Source organism: Impatiens glandulifera, unplaced genomic scaffold (assembly GCF_907164915.1).
Source record: "Impatiens glandulifera unplaced genomic scaffold, dImpGla2.1, whole genome shotgun sequence".
Lineage (NCBI taxonomy): Eukaryota > Viridiplantae > Streptophyta > Magnoliopsida > Ericales > Balsaminaceae > Impatiens > Impatiens glandulifera.
The window spans coordinates 200,879-220,080 of NW_025919138.1; the positions used below are offsets into that span (position 1 = coordinate 200,879).

General features: G+C 29.8%; 2 protein-coding genes across 2 annotated transcripts; one reads left to right on the forward strand and one right to left on the reverse strand.

The window, feature by feature from the left end:
* The first annotated feature begins 1,782 nt into the window (after nucleotides 1-1,782).
* On the forward strand, nucleotides 1,783-3,254 carry LOC124917532 (ethylene-responsive transcription factor ERF054-like). Its single transcript, XM_047457944.1, has one exon. The coding sequence runs from the start codon at nucleotides 1,808-1,810 to the stop codon at nucleotides 2,948-2,950; it is 1,143 nt and encodes a 380-aa protein (XP_047313900.1). The 5' UTR covers nucleotides 1,783-1,807; the 3' UTR covers nucleotides 2,951-3,254.
* A 9,706-nt stretch (nucleotides 3,255-12,960) lies between these two features.
* Nucleotides 12,961-17,444, reverse strand: LOC124917504 (protein ACCELERATED CELL DEATH 6-like). The gene is made up of 3 exons (XM_047457916.1): nucleotides 16,704-17,444; nucleotides 15,111-15,646; nucleotides 12,961-13,835 (listed from the first exon to the last, which is right to left on the reverse strand). Exons 1-3 carry the CDS (start codon nucleotides 17,347-17,349, stop codon nucleotides 13,194-13,196), a joined length of 1,824 nt encoding a protein of 607 aa, XP_047313872.1. The 5' UTR covers nucleotides 17,350-17,444; the 3' UTR covers nucleotides 12,961-13,193.
* Between the last annotated feature and the right edge of the window lie 1,758 nt (nucleotides 17,445-19,202).

Consider the following 19,202-nt stretch of genomic DNA (forward strand, 5'->3'; position numbering starts at 1 on the left):
TAAAATTTTAATATATTTATTTTTTAAATTTAAGTTTTCCATAAAAATAAATAAATATAGCAACTAGACAAATACAAAGATGTCATAAAGAAAATGACTTCCCAAAATTTCAAAGGGCCTAATTGAATATGATGATGGGGCTAGAATGCAACAATTTATTATTCAAGACAACCTGTTTTCTGCAGCTTATTTATGCCAAAATGATTATCAGAAACTCTAATAAAAAAAAAATAATCTTATTAATTTTACCAAATTTTTGCTAATTATGTTTGAGTTATTTAAATAATTTAAATTTAAAATATATTTTTTACTTTTTTTATTAAATTGTTTTATTCATTAAATAAAATAGTAAAATATCATTTTTTTAATTATTATATTATATTTTATCTTTATATATTAATATATTTTAAATTTTCTTACCAAAAATTTTCTATATTTTTTTAAATCAACCCAATCATTAATTTCAAGTAACTAAGATTATAATAATAAGTCAATCTGAAATAACCTTAAGAATATAAAAAATCATTTTAAATATATATATATATATATATATATATATATATATATATATATATATATATATATATATATTTAATAACTTTAATCATTTCCTCATATAATCTAAATAAACCACCTTTTCATATATGAAACAAAACTTTCATATTATTTAAAAAGTGTAGCATTATACAAGCCTCAAAAAATTTGATTTAATCTTATTTTTTTTTAAGTTAAAAGAATTAAGATTTGTTTTTATAAAGATCTAGTTTAATATTATTTTTTAAAAGTAAAATACTCATAAAATTTAATAATTTAAAATTATAAAAAAAACAATGAATATTTTAATTTATAAATATGAAAAATGAAGAGAGCAGACGAAATATTGACAAATAAAAAATGATGTGTGAGTGGATGAAAAATCTAAAAACTTATTAGGATGGTTTCTATAAATATTTTTTAAAAAGGTTGGATTTTTAGTAAAAATCTTTTATCACAATTTTTTTTAATCATGAAATTACTCTTTTAATTTTATAAAATTTAAACTTTAAATATAATATTTTTTTCATAGTAATCCAAACCTCAAATAATTTAATTTTTTATTAAATATATTTATTTAATTTTTGGTAAAATCTCAATTAAAATCCAAATATCAAATATAAAACAACCTCTACTAAAAATACTAAAATAGAATCATTTATAGTACTTAAATTTAACTTCATTTGGTTAGATATATATTTTTAATTAATTTGTTATCATTCACTTTATATCAAAATCAGCAATATATATTTTTGACCCAAAAAAAAAAACCAAATTTTCTTACAAAACCGAACTAATAAGCCAAAGAGGACCCACTCAAACATCCAATCACAAGTGTTTCTCTCTCTAGACTTTTCATCCTAAGCATCAAGAAAGATCTTTTCCTGCTCTCTTATTTAGCCACCTATGATCTTTCCTTCTTCCTCCATCCTCCAAAATATCTCAAGACTCTCTTTCTCTCTCTCTTCTCGTGCTCTTGAATTACAGATAGATTCTCTCTCTCTCTCCCCGTGCTCTTCAATTACGTCTTCTTTTTTGATCAGATCTCGAGACAATTTTGATGGGTTTCTCAATAATTCTACCTTTCTTGTTTTCACCCTTGTTCTTCATTCACAGTTTCCATAATTAAACATTTCCTTTCCTTTTCCATTTCCATTTACAATCAAAGTTTAAATTTCATTCTTTTTTAGATTTCCCATTCAATTTGTTGGCTACCCATCTAAAAAATTTCAAATTTCATAGTGAAGTGAAAATCTTTCTTGTTCCGCCATCAATGGCATCTTCTAGAAACAATGGAAAATCGAAAATGGAATGGGAGAATCAACAACAATGGAAGCCAGTTTTTGAAGGTTCTTCCATGTCAAATAGACCATTAAAGAAAATCAGAAGCCCAGAACGTCAATACCCATTTCAATCTTCATCATTTCCTAACCCCACCATCGCCCCCGCCGGACAACCCATGATTTCTTCTTCTCCATCATCAAGGCATATTTTTCCTTTTGCCTATAACGAAACCCAAAATCAACACCAAATGATCTCATTTACCCCCCACCCACATCAAGGAATCGAATATCCACCATACTTCGCCACAGAAGCGGCGGCGGCGGCGGAGGCAGCTCAGAAACAGAGTATGATTCAGTATTGGAGTAATGCTTTGAATTTAAGCCCTAGAGGAAGAATGATGATGATGAATAAATTAGCACATGAAGGTACGTCGGCGCTTTTCCGACCGCCGGTAATTCCGATCAGTTCAACGAAACTTTATAGAGGTGTTAGACAGAGACATTGGGGAAAATGGGTTGCGGAAATTCGTTTGCCGAAAAACAGGACACGTCTATGGTTAGGAACATTCGACACTGCCGAGGACGCAGCCATGGCTTATGATCGTGAAGCTTATAAATTAAGAGGCGAAAATGCAAAACTGAATTTCCCTGAGCTTTTTCTCAATAAGGGTAAGTCAGAAGAAGAAGAAGATCATCACCCAGAAACTGATCAGAATCAAGAAACGGTTCAAGATTCGATTTTGGATCAATCTGATCAGTTACTCCCAAATCCAAACCCAAACCCTGACCCAAATTCAATTATAGGTACTGGTGTTAGTGAAGAAATAATGATTGTTGGAACAGGGGAGGAAATTGTTGAGACGTCGGCGCCGGCACCGGCACCGGAGGAGGAGTTTGTTTGGGGAGGAGAAATGGCGGAGGCATGGTTGAATGCAATTCCGGCAGGTTGGGGACCGGGGAGTCCAGTTTGGGATGATTTGGATAGTAATAACAATCTTCTTTTACCATCAAATTTTAGTTTTGGTGGTTATGATTATCATCAACAAGAACAAGAGACAAATATTGGGAATTCTTCATCTTATTCATCATCGTCATGTCCTATGAATCCTTTCGTTTGGAATGATCAATATTGATCATTTTGTTTGTCAGTTTGGAGTGAAGTTTTAGTGAATCTCCTTTCCGGCATTAACAAGACTAAGAAGGGGCTGCTTATTTCAGGTCTCTTTTTAAGTGCCTTATCATTATTGTTATTTAAATTAAATGTATTTTAGGGTAGTTTTTTTAATTTTATTTCCTTCTTGTTGTTGTTAGAAAAAAGGATTTAGCTTGAAGTGAGACAGTTTTGAGATCTCCTTTTTAGCTGTCCTTTTATATTATTATGTCATTTTCCCTTGTAATTAAATCATAGATTATTATTATTAATTTTTATTTTTAGGATGGATGGGTTTTATTGTTATTTCTAATGTTGTAAGATTCATCTCCATTTCATTTTAAGGGTTCTAAGTATTGATTTAATTTATTATGATTAGCTTAGTTTAAGTGCAATTTTTTTTTACTTAGTTTGAAATTAAATATCATAATTAAGATATTTCAAGTGAAAAAAAGTTTTTGTATTTAACAACATTTTAGTTGAAATTGGAGATTCCCATTTCTTATATTTATTTATTTTTAATAATTTAGAATGAATTTAAAATTCATTAAATTCTTTCATATATTTTTCAATTCAAATAAAATAAGATTTATATTGTAACCAAAATATATTTTTGGGTGGTAGTGTATCTTTATTTATTTATTTATTTTAATAATATAGTACAGGATTTTTTTTTCTTCTAATATTATTAGTGTGATTTTTTTAATTATATTTTTTAAGATCCATACATATTAAAAATTAAAAATACTTGTTCAAACATAACAAAATAATATGACATAAAAAAACAGTACTTAATAAGTTATCGAGCTCGTAAATTTTTTATAATAACGATTAACTCTCCGACAAACTCTATTGCCTTTTTTAGACAAATATCAGAAAATGTCATAATAATAGTATTATGAATGTTACGCACCGTACAACTTCGATTATTGAAACTTCGACGATTTCTCTCAAAGAAGATAGTCCACAAAAAATAATTTGGATGATAACTCAAATATTTAGATTTATCATATTAATGACATCAATCCAAACTTTTGAACAACTACCAAAAGACTAAGTTATCACCCAATGAATCTCAATAATATTTCATAAAAGACTCTAAATACCAGACACTCTCGACAATACAAAAGTAAGTGAGTTGTCAATTCAACCTCTTTGTGACACATATAACTAATCATAATACAATATTTTTTCATGCACATATCACCGTTAGAATTTCACCGTGAATAACGCTTCATCCAAAAATTGAGATTTTGGATAGAATCTTTTCTCAAAAATTTTCTCAACAAAAATTATATGAAAACATCTTAGCGAACAACTTATAACAATGTCCCACCTAAAAACTATTTATATATTGTAAACGCATAACGTCGTGTTCAGACATTAACACTTACTTGCGTCCTATTAAAAGTAAAACTCTATTAATGTGAAATTATCAATAAATTTATTCATTTCTTTTCAACTTAAATAAAATATATTTTTTAATAAAAAATATGAATGGTTTGTCAATAATTAATTACAAGAAAATAATGATGTTGAGATCAATAATAAATAAAAAGAATACAAGAAAATTAAAGGAGTTTACAATTTGTTTGAATTTATATTGAAATTTCAATTTCATCATTATCTCAAATAAATAATTTAAATTAAAGTTTTAATTTTATCGAAAAAAATCTAATTTAATTAGGGAACAAATTCATAAACATTGCACTGAAAATCTACACTTCAATTTATAATATTAAAATAATTATTTTGACTTATTTTTAAATAAATAAAATTAAAATAATTAATATTATGACCAAATGTCAATTAAAAGAATTAATTAGGTTAATTATTGTGATAATTAAAGCTTAACTAATTAAAGAAAATTGTCAAAATAATAAAAATAAGATTATTTCAGATAAATATTATACTCATTTATTTTAAAATAATTTTAGAAAAAATTAAGGGACAAAAATAAATAATTTAAAATTAATGGTTGTATTCATTTCATTTAAAATAATTATTTATTTAACCTTAAATATATATAAAAAAATAAATTGGTAAAATATTTGTCATATTTATTTTATTATTTTATATATTTAAAAATATCAAAATTAAAGCCAGAAGGGTAAAAGAAAAATTATTTTCAAACAAAGCCTTAAAGTTTTAAAATAAAATTAAATCTGTAACCGGTTGTAGCCAAAATAGAATAAAAGATTATAGTAGGAGATTCTCATCCAATGCATCAGACCGCTCCGCGTAGTCGGATGTAGCCGAGGAGAAGCGCACACATGAGGCAACGGATTGGCTAACGCTCGTTAGCCAAAATGCTAAAGGAACGCCCAAACGCAATGACGCCTAGATGGAACACCAACGGAACGCTCAAACGCGCTCAAAACGACATCATTTTGAGCGCCATCTTCATTTCCAACGCAACGTTGGAGGGATAAGGACGAAGATCCGTCTTAGATTTCTCCTTTTTGGAACTCCCTCGTTAGTCAATCGTTTTGGCTCATTTAAAGCCTGAAATGATCACCCTACAATGGTGTCATTTCTCTCTATCAAAATAGGGATGATTCATTCATATTCTAATGACTTAAGTCAAGAACAGTCAAAAGTCATTAATGGCTTTTGGCCGATTCAGACCACTAGAAGCCTCCACCGACTCAAGGCAGCTATAAATAGACCCCCTAAGTCATTCCAAACTAGAGAATCCAATCTCCACTCTCAAATCGCGATTTCAGAAAATCCTCCATTTAAGCTCAAAGCTTCTAAATTTTTCGAAATTCTGTTTGAAGTCTGAAAGTTTGGATCCGAGCATCCAGAAAGTTTCCTTAAGGGTACAAGAATGTTCTCCAATCCTTCGTAACAAGGGCGAATCCAAGAACTTTTTTCCTTGGACTAATTATATGTTTTTCACTATTACTAGTAATAAGTGAGCATATTAATTAAACTTATCCACGAATACCCTTACTAAAATAAAATAAATATATAATATCTAAAAAGTGATGGAAATATCCGATTTAAATAATATATATATATATATATATATATATATATATATATATATATATATATATATATATATATATATATATATATATATATATATATATATATATATATATATATATAATTGTATCTCGTATTATTGAAAATGTAAAAATAAGACAAGAAAATCTATAAAATTTAAAAATATGTTGTTCTTTTTCTATATTAGATGTATTAGATTGAAGATTTACCTCGTTAACCATAAATGTAGATGAATTTTTATGTTTGAAAAATGACAATAATATTTTTCTTTTTTATTTCTTTCAATTTTTATTGTAATCTATTAATAAAAACATAATATTAGAATAAAATATATAAAATTTATACTATATTATACTATAAAGAAAATTAGTCGAGAGATTAAGGATAAAAAAAACTAACCGAGAGCTAATCGAGAAATTCAAATGAGACGAAGAATAATTAAAGAGAAATTAAATAAAAAAAATATTAGAATTTAAATTAATTAAGTTCTAGATTTTGAATGAGTGAAGCTAATTATATAAATAAAAACAAATATGAAAGTTGTAAGGGAATATAAGAAATATATAATATAATAATATAATATTATATTATATTATATTATATATAAATTTATATTTTATTATTTATATAAAGATATTATATTTCATAGATATATATTAATAAAAGATATTATATATTATAGAAATATATAAATAGTCAATTAATATAGATATTATAATATAAATATATATATATATATATATAATAAAAAAAAATCAACTCCATTGGGTTTTTAGTCCGTCATTTTGAATTTAAAATTTTTATATTTTAAATTACATAAGTTTGTATGTTTGTTATTTACAATATTTTATGGTTAAAAATTCATCCCAGATGATTTAAAAACTATCTAGATATGATAAAATAAATCAATCGATCTAAATAATAAAAACTCAAATTTGAATTAAAAAAAAAACGAATTTGTTGTTCTTGAGTTAATTATGTTGAATCACAGCCCATAAGATTCCTAACATGATTGTAATGATGTTAGACAACTATTTGGATAATTTTTTTTTTATCAATCTCGATCATATTTGATCAAAATTTCAAAATAATTGAAATTTAAAATTCTTGATTTGATTCAAACAAATAGATAGTGTTCTTGTTTTGGTATCAATCAAGTATATGTAATATAAGAAAGCTATTGGATAAATCCTTACACTTCAAAACAACTTTAAAATCAAAAACCCAATTTTTAATCACAAATTGATCATCATCCAGGTCGATTGATACCTTGAGATGATGATCAAAATATTTCTAGGAGTTTTGTGAAGCTACCCAAACTCTTGGAACAAAGAATTGGGCTAAAAAATGAACTTCAAAATATGCACACTTGTGTTCTTGAGGACCGATGCTTGTCAGATTGGGAACGAGAGATCTTATCGAGGATCCTTGGTTCGAACCAAAAGCTAGGACCGAGAAATTCGAATCTAGAACCGAGAATTTCAACAGGACCGAGAGGTCCGATCGATGTTCTTGAGCTAGACAAAGACCTAGGAATGATGATTTCCATCTAAGACTAAGAGGTCAAACTTGGGACCGAGACTCCTAAACCTTAGGACTAAGAGGTATGGCCTTGGGACCGAGACTCCGTAACCCGGGACCGAGTTCTCCCAAAACCCAGACCAAGGGACCTAGCCTAGAGTTAGTCTAGGACTGAGAGGTTCATACACCTCGACCAAGGGACTTAGCCCCAAGCTAGCCTTAAGACTGATAGGTTTATACACCTAGACCGGTAAGATCAGCCAAGGATCGAGAGTCTTTAGACTCTAAACTAGGGACTTCGACACTCAGATCGAAGATCCCGAGCCTCGATCGAGAGCTCCTCGACCTGGACCGAGGTGTGTTGACCCCGACGAATAAAAATGAACCCATGGCTTAGGACTCCGATCTTAAAGCCTATTTGGCTCAACTTTTCAAAATCCAAAATTATTTTTATAATTTTGGAACTCCAAATCATTTCTAAAAATCTCAAAAAATTAGAAAACGCTTTTAAAATATTTTAGGGATATTTCCACAAAATATTTCGACAAAGTCTTGTTTGGTGTTTATTTTAAACCCTAATGCATTTAAAAATGAATGATATTCTTCAGGTATTTCCTCCCTAAGCGATCATCAACAACAAGTACCAATATTTAAATATTGTTGTTTCAATATTTCAAATAATGCACAAACCTTACGCATGCTTAAGACCCGACAAATTATCAGTTAAAACTTAAACGTTATACAACCGATTTTCAAAATCCAACTTTATAAGTAGAGACCGTTTTTAAAATATGTACGGAGGATGAAGCACGAAAATCCTTTCATGAGTATCACCAAACTACGAACTAAAAACAAACTCTGATCAATGTTTGTATACATATGCCAACTTTTATTGATTTTTAAAAACAATCAATTGACGACTCTGTTTAAAACTAAATAGTATTTTAAATTAATTATGTTTAATTAATTTAAACTAAAGGGTTTTCTAAAAATCAAATTATAATTTGATTATCATAAATGCCCAGTTTATTTAAAATTTAACCCCGAATTAAATTAATTTCAAAAATTGTCAAGAATTAATGAAATCTTTTCAAATTAATGTTTTATTTTAAAAGAAAATTCCTAACATGTAAACCGATGTTAAAATTCTCGAACCTCGAGTTTTTCACATAATCTTACGTAAGGATTTTTTTTGGGGGTTACACATTGAAATAAAAGTTAGTGTGTTTAATTAGGGAGGACAATGGGGGCATGAATGCGTTTTATATACCGTCTCATCATACTTCGGAGATTATTTTACTACCATCCCCACCTTATTTGGTTCGTAGAATTTTTACAAGCACCGTTATGTCATATTTTCTAACAAAAATAAAATTTTCTTTGATAAAATTTTATAAATAATTTTATAAATTTCATATATTGTAATGTATTAAAGGTTTATATTATTATAAAAAAAACTTAAAACCTTAATAAAATATGAAGACTAAACAAATATATTGGTGATGTTTATATATTTAATTGTGTTTGTTAGGATCTAGATAGCCGCTGGAGGACCGGGGGTTGGACCGGTTAGAGGTTCTCACTCGGAGGGTGGTGATTAATCCGGTTAGAGATTAGCACCGGGGTTTCAATACTACACAACCTGTCACAAACCCTTGAACTAGGTTCAAGCGCGGAAGAGGTTTGCTTTCAGGTTGAAGCGGCACACTTGTATAATAGGAAGAACCAGTTTCGGATGATGAGGGTTTAAAAATTGATGGGTTGGTTTCGGTAACCTGGTATTTCGGCTTGGATAGAGTTAAGTCGGTTATAGTAGTGCGGATCGATTAGATAATGGAACCGGCAGAAAGTAAATGACAAAACAGATTTTATGGATGTTCGGAGATAAAACTCCTACGTCACCCCTTCCTCTCGAAACCGCGAGAAGGATATTCACTAAGAAATACAAATACAATCCGATCGAGACTTATTTCCTGCTCGATAACACTCTTACAATTTATACCGGAATTGTAAACTACACACACTAGCACTCAGGCTTTCTTTAGAAATAGAGCTCACTGTTTTCACTTGTAGATTAAATGCTCTTAGAATTTCTCACTTGTCTCACTGTGTGTTCCTTGTCTCACTGTATGTCTCTGTGTGTTACCAATTTACTCTTCTTCAACTCCCCCTTTTATAGGTGAAATATGCCAACGGTCATATTTCACTGCCTTGAATCTGATTGGCTGAGCAGGGGTGCAGATGTTCAGTGATTCAGAGATTCAGACCTGCGGTCGTTTCCTCAGACCTGATGGTCAACCTCAGACCTGGCAGTCTGTTCTTCCGGTATGTAAGACAAACCTGCTAGGTTTGTCTTTTACTAAATGTAGGCATTGTCTGTTAGACAGTTGTCTGTACTTGGAAGATCTTCTTTCTGACTTATCCCAAAGTGGAAAGATCCTGTAGGACTGTCTTCTGCAGCCTGCAGACTTTCCTCAGACTTGTATGAATATGGAAGTGTTCAGTCTGTTCCTTTGGTATCATTCTCAACAGATACCCGAATTGTCTTCTTGTACTAGTCGGTCATTCGACTTAACCGGATGGCTTCCGGTATGGGTGATATAACCGGACTTCTTCCGGTTATTCCTCTACCTTGTGGCTGGTCGGCTGTCTGATGTTTCCGATTTTAAGCTTTGGCCGACCCTTTCTTTGTGCGGTTATATTCCAGGTGTTCCTGGTCGGTTTAATGACTTGACCGACTAGTTTTCTTTAGCCGGTTCTTTTGTTTGTCCGGTCCGGTTCCTTGTTCCTGCATGGAAGATTTATTTAAGTTAGGTTTATATGAACCGGTCTAATTTTATCTAACAGTGTTTATTAGTGTTCGAAGCATAATTGAACAAAATTGGGGAGGGATACACATATATCATTCCGAATAATTCAGTAAACTATCAGTCAAATTGAGGAAAACTCGCCCCCTGCTGTAAGATAATTCGTATCGAAAATCACGAAAGGGATTATAATTGTTATCATATGTTTATGGTTTGGTTAAATGTACTAATGAACTATTATTTTTATTTTGTTAGTCACATAAACACAAATAATCTAGTAAAAAATTTAAAAGAATGATTTACAAAATTGTTAAAAAATTATTTTTAATTTTTTTTTTCATAAAAAATAAAATTCATTTAATTTAATCCTATTTACCAAAGAAAAAAACTATTTAAACTTTTATTTAATAATTTTAAAAATGACAAATGACTGATTATCACAAAATATTAATTAGTTTTCATAACTTGTATGACTTGAGGAAGTTTTTAATTTTAATTTACAATTAAATAACATTAACAATCATATGAATAAATAAATATATGATTTTATGATTTCAATTATACTCGCAATATTTTCATACAAAAAAATATTTATCATTATAGACATAGGTGCTAGTTATATAAATATAGGCTGAACTGAATATACAATTATAAGTTGAATCAAACTAAGCCTAAGTCTTGTTTGGGCTTGTTAGAACCAAATTCACTTATAAAGAGAGTGATTAACTAGATAAATACATATTTCTCCCCTTGGAATGGTTCTTACAAGCATTCCAGAAAGCTTGATTCCAAACAAGGCTTTGTAGAGAAGATTAAATTTTTCCATAGTGGAGCTTTAAGGTTTGAAAATTTCAAAGGCAGTCTCAGTGGTATTTAACAAAAAAAAATAGTCAAAAAATATATATAGTATTTTATTATTTTAATTAATAATTTTAATAAAATATCAATTTTATCTTTATGTTAAAGAATATTTTAATCAATGATTTATAGATACTATTGAAAAGAATTAGAGTTGATTAAATTATTTGAAATAATTCACCTCAAACAAAGACTTAACCCATATGAAATTGAAGGTCTTCTAACTGCATAAATGGACTTTTGTGTGAATCAAACTAGCCCTAAAAATGATAATGTCATTCCATTTGATTGTCGGCAACCGTTGACTATCTATTTCATTGTTTGAGAATTTGGAGATGTAATATTCATTTATTTTTATAAATCATGCATATTAAGTTGATCTTATTACTTAATGGTCTAATTTGAAAATGTTCCATAATAAAAAAAATATTTTATTAAATATTAATTTATATTAAATAATATTTTTAAATATATTTTAATTATGTATATATTAATAAATTTAATAATATATTTTTAATAGGTCACGGAAGGGTCTCATGTATTAAATAAAAAATAATAAAATATCACTAAAATAAGCTTATTTAGCATGTTATTTTTTTTCCTTTGGTAAAAAATTCAAATTAAAACATATTTAGTAAAAAAAATAGTCAAAAATATTTTCGGTTAATAATATGTTGTACAGAATTTTGAATTTTTTTTTTTATTTTTTACTTAAAATTATGTCACCAAATTAAATTGTAACTGTTATATCAAATAAAAACAAAACTTTTTATTTTTTATTTAAATAAATTTTAAAAATAATTTTAATCATAACAGTAATAATTCAAAATACTAATTCTTAAAAGAGTTCTAATATATATAATTTCAGTTCATTTGCAATTCTACTAGCAAAATTTAAATTTGATAATTTAATATAAGATATTATATTTAGCCTACTTAAACAATCAGATAGGTTTAAAATATATAAAAATAATTTTATATGAATTGACTAATGATTTTAAAAGTAAGTAGAGTAATATTATTTAATAAAATTATGATGGCTATTGAGATGAGGTAATTCGATTCTATATGTTATGTAACGGGTTGTGGGTCCAATCACCGGCCTCTGACATCAAATTTCATTTGTTTAGTTAATTTAAAATATATTTAATGATTAAGAATTTGTTTGACGTTATCATCAGATAAGTAACAAATAATATTTAATTTGTTAATATACAAATAATGAAAATATATTAAAAATTTATATTATTATAAAAAATAAATTTAAAACTCTTATAAAATATAAAGAATAAATATATATTTATAATTTTATATATTTAACCGAGATGAGAACGAAACGGAAGACACAAATATTATTCCTGCCTATCTCCGATCAAATCGGAGAAAAATTGCCCACAACAGTTTTGAATAAAAAATTGGAGGATAGATTATAATTGATATCCTTCCATTCATAAAATAAAATATACTATAATAATTCAATAACATATTATTTTCAACCTAGAAGATTTATTTTTCAAAATAATAACTAACAAGGTTCGTAATTGAACTTACAATTTCTTTTTTTATTTAAAAATGTTAAATAATTGTTTAAACACAACGACTAAAATATAGTAAATCAAACAAATAAATAATAATTGATACAAAGATCTTCATAATGACATTTAGATTCCCGATCAAATCTATCAAGTTTTCAGATCGAATCTAATATAATATCAAGATAATAACATTTTACATCGGACTATATAACTTTCATCAAGGAATATGAACATAATCACTTAGTTTACACTACATATATCAATAAATATGATCAATAATATAATCAAATTCCACGATAGCAGAATTCAATACACAACCTTCGATAAAATACATAATTGCTGTTTTTTTTTTTGTTACATAGGGCAAATGTAAGAAGACCTAATGGTCTCTAGAACCATTTAGTCAGACCAACTATTGATTGGTCATGTGATAAAACCTTTATACATATTTACATACAAATTCACAACACCAATACCCATAATATAATCTTTAATCCTCTGTTTCTTCGTAATCATTAAAGATCTTGAACACATGTAGTATCAGAATCATCAAGACTTTCGAAGCATGTCGAAGAAACTGAAAGTTAGACGAAGCCAATAAACAAAGTGGGAAGAAGACCGCCACCAAACTAACAAAGCTAGACCCCCAAAAAATGATCAAATAGGCAAGCCAGTTTAGATCACTCACGGTTACATATATTCCAGCCATAAAAGCAGCTGATATCATCAAGAGCGAAAATCCCAACAAAGGGACCATCAATTTTAGGGCATAATACATCGAACCGGGATCACCCAACTGAACCCATATCAGGCTGGCAACTACAATTATGGAAGAATAGAAAGCAAGAATGTCAAAAACTATAAATTCCTGAAATTTTACCTTCGCCAATAATGTGGCGATGCCCGGTTCTGGGTTCGAGTTGTTGTAACCGCCAGGGAGTGTGAAGCCTACCGTAAAGGTAACTGTCGCTATGAAAGTCGCCACGAGTAGGATTACGTTTATCTTGCTGTTGTAATTTTCTAATCGAGGATGCTGGTGCTTTTTAACGTCGGAAGATTCTCTTATAACGGTTTTACTCTCGTGAGAAGATTTGGGAGCAACATTAACTCTTAAGGACAGCAATGTAAGACGCTGCATTTGTAAACAAACTAATTAGGAAATTCTATACTGATATGTCAGCAATTTGTGGCATCATTATTGAAAAAACAAAGAGGTGATAATGAATGTTAATAGGCAATTGTAATTTATATTATATATAAAGATGGTACATGTGTATGTACTTGTATAGGTGGACTCCTATTGTTTAAAAAACATCTTCAAATTAGGTTTTTTATGCCAAGAGTGTCATTCTTCAAATTAAGTTTATTTTACAGATTTATATAACATCCACCTTCACATTTTTTTGGATAGGACACATTAAGTTTATTTTACAGATTTATATAACATTCACCTTCACATTTTTTTGGATAGGGCACATGATAGGAAACAACAGATCCGTCCATTCCTTGGGCCGGATCTATTGTTTCATATCCTATATCCTATGCCCCAAATTGTGTCCTTCAAATTAGGTTTATTTTTTAAGAAAAATAGGACAACAAATTAAGATTGTAGCCCGCAAACACACTTAACCATTTAACTAGGCGCAGAACTTGCCGCCTGACGGGCTCGAACCCAGGAACTTAGGGTTAGTATCCACCACTTATTGCCGCTAGGCTATAACCCAGAAAATTAGGTTTATTTTACAGACTATGTGGGGTCCATATACACATTTTATGTAGGACTTTTCTGAAATTGAAGAAGCACACTTTGGGGCCACATAATAGGAAACAACAGGTCCGCCCCCTTCCTAGGGGCCGAATCTGTTGTTTCTTATCCCGTGCTCTAAAGTGTGCCATTCTTCAAATTTAGTTTATTTTAGAGATTATGTGGGTCCATATTCACATTTTATTTGATGTGGTTTTTTTTTCTCAATTTGAAGAAATGCACACTTTAGGTACATGATATGAAACAACAGATCCGCCTTCTTCCTTAGGGCCGGATCTGCTATTTCCTATCCTGTGCTCCCAAAGTGCGTCATTCTTCAAATTAGGTTTATTTATAAATTTATGTGAGATTCACATTTTATGTGTAGTTTTTTTTCTCAATTTGAAGAAAGTCACACTTTGGGGCACATTATAGAAAAAACAAATTTGTCTTATGCAGTTTCCTATCTTATGCCCCAAAATATGTCATTCTTCAAATTATGTTTACTTTACATGATAGACCTCAACAGAAAATTGAAGAGACTCGAAACGACATTTGTTATGTCATTGGTACAGCCTCAAAGGAAAAAAAGAATCTGTCATGTTAATTGACAGAAATTTCAATAATATAACTTTTTTTTACGCATCATAGAATGTTTTTTACCTTCCGAAGTGATGCAATTGTTTCCGTGTGCAACTCAGCTATGTCTAGTGCTGTCATTTTGTTATTGTTCTGTATCTGTGCTTTAACACTGCGATCCCTCACAAGACTGCTGACGACCAATGGATGTGCATAGATAGTACTTAAATGCAATGGCGAGTTCCCATCCAAATCTCTCGCATTCAGAAGATTTTCTAGATGTGATTTTTTGAGCATATAGTCAACTACTTTGGCTTTCCCATGCTTAGCAGCAGTGTGGATGATGTTTTGACCATGTAAAGTGAGTAGCTCCATCATATCAGGAAATTGGCAAAGCATCTCATCAATTACGTCGATATGACCTTTGCTAGACGCAATGTGGATGGGAAAGAAGCCATGTTTGTCCCTTTGATAGCCGAAGGACGGGTATTTCATTAGTAAGAAACATACACCTTCGAGGTAGCCTGTTGTTGAGGCAAAATGAAGAGCATTCCTCCCTTCATCATCACATTTGATCAAGAAGGAACACTCATCCTTTTCCCACAATATCCTCAAAATATCTGAGGAAAGCAAATTGGTAGATGTTTAAAGAGATGAATCTCAATAAGACTAAAAAATTGCTAATAGCAGAGGTTGAATGCAACTGAGAATAAAACAGTCTTAAACTGACCTTTTATAAATCGATGACAAGTAAAGATAGAAATCACGTAAATAACACACAAATTTATGTGGAAAATAAACACAGGGAAAAACCACATGCAGAGGAAAAATAAGTTACAATGAAGATATATGAGAAGAAACGGCTTAGTCTTAAGAAGCACTTGCTTTTGACTTTGATTTTTAGTCAGTATCATGTAAGAACATAGACATTCTTGATGAATGAAGGCAATATCAACAAAGAAGACACAATTAGAGCCTATTTGGTTTGGATACATTTTAGTAGAACAAAACTAGATTTGTATTTGTGGAGTTGGGCTATTAGTGGAGGCAGGAGAAGATGATAGATCTGTGGCTCACGACTGAAACCACGCTATATTACCATGATCTTTTTTTAGAAAAGAAGAGATTGAGATATAATTTATGATAATATGTATAGATTGGAATTGTTTTCCTTCTTTGGAGCAAATGAAGCTTAGACATGAGGAAACTTCAGCGAAATGGAGATAAGGAGAAGTACCAACAATTAACAAAATTGACACTCAGCAGTCAGCATCATTGCCATTCAACCAGAATTTCCTAAGTGATTGAGACATATTATAGCATGAACAAAAAGAATTATTGCAATGGGCACACTGGTCAAAATGTCAAATCATACAACAGCAATTGTTTTTTCTAGGAAGGCTAGCTATGACTATATATGACAGTTCTAAAGAAAATACTTTATTAAAATAACTATTCCCATTGGAGAACAAATTTTTTTAAATGGACAAATATACCCATAAACTTCTTCAGAAGGAACAAATACAAATATATCATCTGACTTATAATTACTTTTGTTATTAAAAGAACATTTTTTAATTAATTAAATTTGACATATGTTCATGAAATCCCACCATTATTAAGTTTTTCAAAAATAAAGAAGGAAAACAGACTTCAGTTCTAGGACAAGAACAATACCTATGTTCCTTCCATAGATAGCAGCATAAACTGGCGACTTATTTTTGAACCTTCCAGCAGAAACACAATTCCCAACAGGATTCTCCATTAAAAGCTTCACAATAGAAACATAACCCGCTTCAGCAGCCAAATACAACACAGATTTCCCTTCCTTATTAACAGAATACAACATATTAAGATTCTTATCAATAAGCATCAAAGCCGTCTCTTCACATCGATTCAACAGCGCCTCATGCAAGGCGGTATTACCCTCGTTGTTCCTCTCAGCCAATACAGTCATTCTAAATTCACTATTTAAAAGTAGACTTAAAAGCAACTGGTCCCCAAATCTTGCTGCAATATGGAAGGCTGTTTCTCCTTTAGCATTCTTTTCGGCCACAAAGAAAGGTAAATCCTTGCATAGAAGCTTGACAATCTCATAGTGCCTGAAATTAGCCGCGATGTGAAGAACAGTGTTCTTCTGAGGGCTTAGCTGGATGCAACTGGTAACAGGACTATCTAAATGACATATTTCCATTGATTTTATGAATTCAAGAATGTCACCTTCTTTTGTAGCCCTGTAAAGATCAGGATCCATGGCCTCGACTGACCCAAAACTTATCTCCTCTTCCTCTTCTAGTAAACCAGGATCCTTGGGCACTGACATTATTCTCTCAAATGCTTCTTGTTAATATTGCAGCTATATATATAGATATAAATATATATGATCTGTTTTGTTTAGTTAAAAAGTCACAATCCTATTTTATTATTATTATTATTATTTATATGTTACTTGTACAGTTTGTGCTCTTAGAACTTGTTTGATGTGGGGCTATTTGAAAAAAATCTAGGTTGTGAAATCAAAATCTTGCTTGATAAAAATGTGGGGATTTTTAGGATTATTCGAGTTAAATTATTAAAATATCCAAAATTGATTTTTATAAAGAATAAAGAGTATTTTGATTGATGAATTAAGTGATCTATGGTTTGAAATAATAGGTGATGTGATCAATTTTTTTTTTTAAAATAACTCAAATAATCCAAGATCAAACAAGCTATTATTATTGCATGAAAGTCTTGGATCTATCTTATCTTTGGTCTTTCTACAAATCAATAGACTGGACTTCAATTTCCAAGAAACTGACAGAATCTAAAAGAACGATGTCATCTTGAAATAAGAAAGAATAAAAAAGACAGATTGTGTGTTAAACTTATCTTATTTATAATGGTACTTTATTATTTGATTAAAACTGTGGTCAATGAACTCAACCTTCAATTTTCTGGAACTGGGGCAGAAAGTTGCATTTTAAAGGAAGACATTTCTCTGTTGGGCTGAATCTAAGTGTTTTGGGAGGTATGAGCTAAAAGACAAAAGGATTGTCAAGAAGATCCAAATGTCCCAAACCTAGTGATTAGTCGATACTCGATAGACCGGGATGAGATTGAGGAGATTGCTTTTCATCTTGCTGGCTGATATTTTCTTATAATCAAAACATCTTTCTAAATTATGTAAACCAATCCATGGCCTTAAAACATCATAAATCAAATGATTCAAACCATCAACAACAGAAATACTAAATACCCTTACCTTATTATTTATAACATTTTTAAAATATTAAATACAAAGGACATTTTGTTACACTAAAATGTTGTTTGATTTTGGTTTATTGAAATAAACCTGGTTTATTTAAAAATTGTTAAGTGATGGTGATTTTGAGGAGTAACAATTTTTTGTTAAAAAGACTTAAAGGGTATTAATATATAATAATAAAATATTTTTTATTTTTATTTAATAAATGGTATTTTTGTAATTTGGTTAATAAATTGATTGATGTGATTGATGAGAGAGGGGATGAAATGATGTTTGATTATAGTTGGAATTTTTTTTAAAACCCAACCGAACAAGCTCTAAGTATCATTTGAAATCTACAATCCCTCCTAAGTGTTCATCGTTAAACATATGCCCTGACAACTATGCTCAACAAACACTACATCATGACAACAACAGGCATATAATAATTTTTTAACTAAACAATCTTTTAATTGGTCAGCTGTATAAGCTCTAAAAACAATCTGAATCATGCATGAGGGACAAACAAACAAATAATTTGATTTAGTATCTAGGGAGATAGTGTTGTTATTAGACATATTTAGCCAAGCAGGAAAAGTATGACCATTGGTTTGGTGATGGGTGGGACCTGTGGGGATTGTTTATGTTAAATAAACTAATAGATGTAAGCAGAAAGGTAAACTCATATTAGGACCACTGACAAGGACAATCAATTTAGCCTTAACTACTAAAATGAGAAAGCCTTAAATTGCATATGCAACTTCATGTGATTAAGAAGAAGTCCTACTCCCGTTGAAACTTAAAAACCAATTAAAAATAAAAAGAGGGGAAAGATAATTTTTTGTTTTGTTTTGCTAAGAAGAGTCCTAACTTTATAAAACAGTGGAAAAGAGATTTACAAGAAAGAATGTAATTTGAATGAATGGGCGAGAGACCCATGTAATTTGAAT

Bases quoted from the DNA above. Each gene is read 5' to 3' on its own strand.
- LOC124917532 (XM_047457944.1), top strand. From the start codon at position 1,808: ATGGCATCTTCTAGAAACAATGGAAAATCGAAAATGGAATGGGAGAAT.
- LOC124917504 (XM_047457916.1), bottom strand. From the start codon at position 17,349: ATGTCAGTGCCCAAGGATCCTGGTTTACTAGAAGAGGAAGAGGAGATA. The intron at 15,647-16,703 runs GTATTGTTCTTG...TGCTTTCCTCAG, and splicing joins TATCTATGGAAGGAACATAG to ATATTTTGAGGATATTGTGG. The intron at 13,836-15,110 runs GTAAAAAACATT...TTACAAATGCAG, and splicing joins CAATTGCATCACTTCGGAAG to CGTCTTACATTGCTGTCCTT.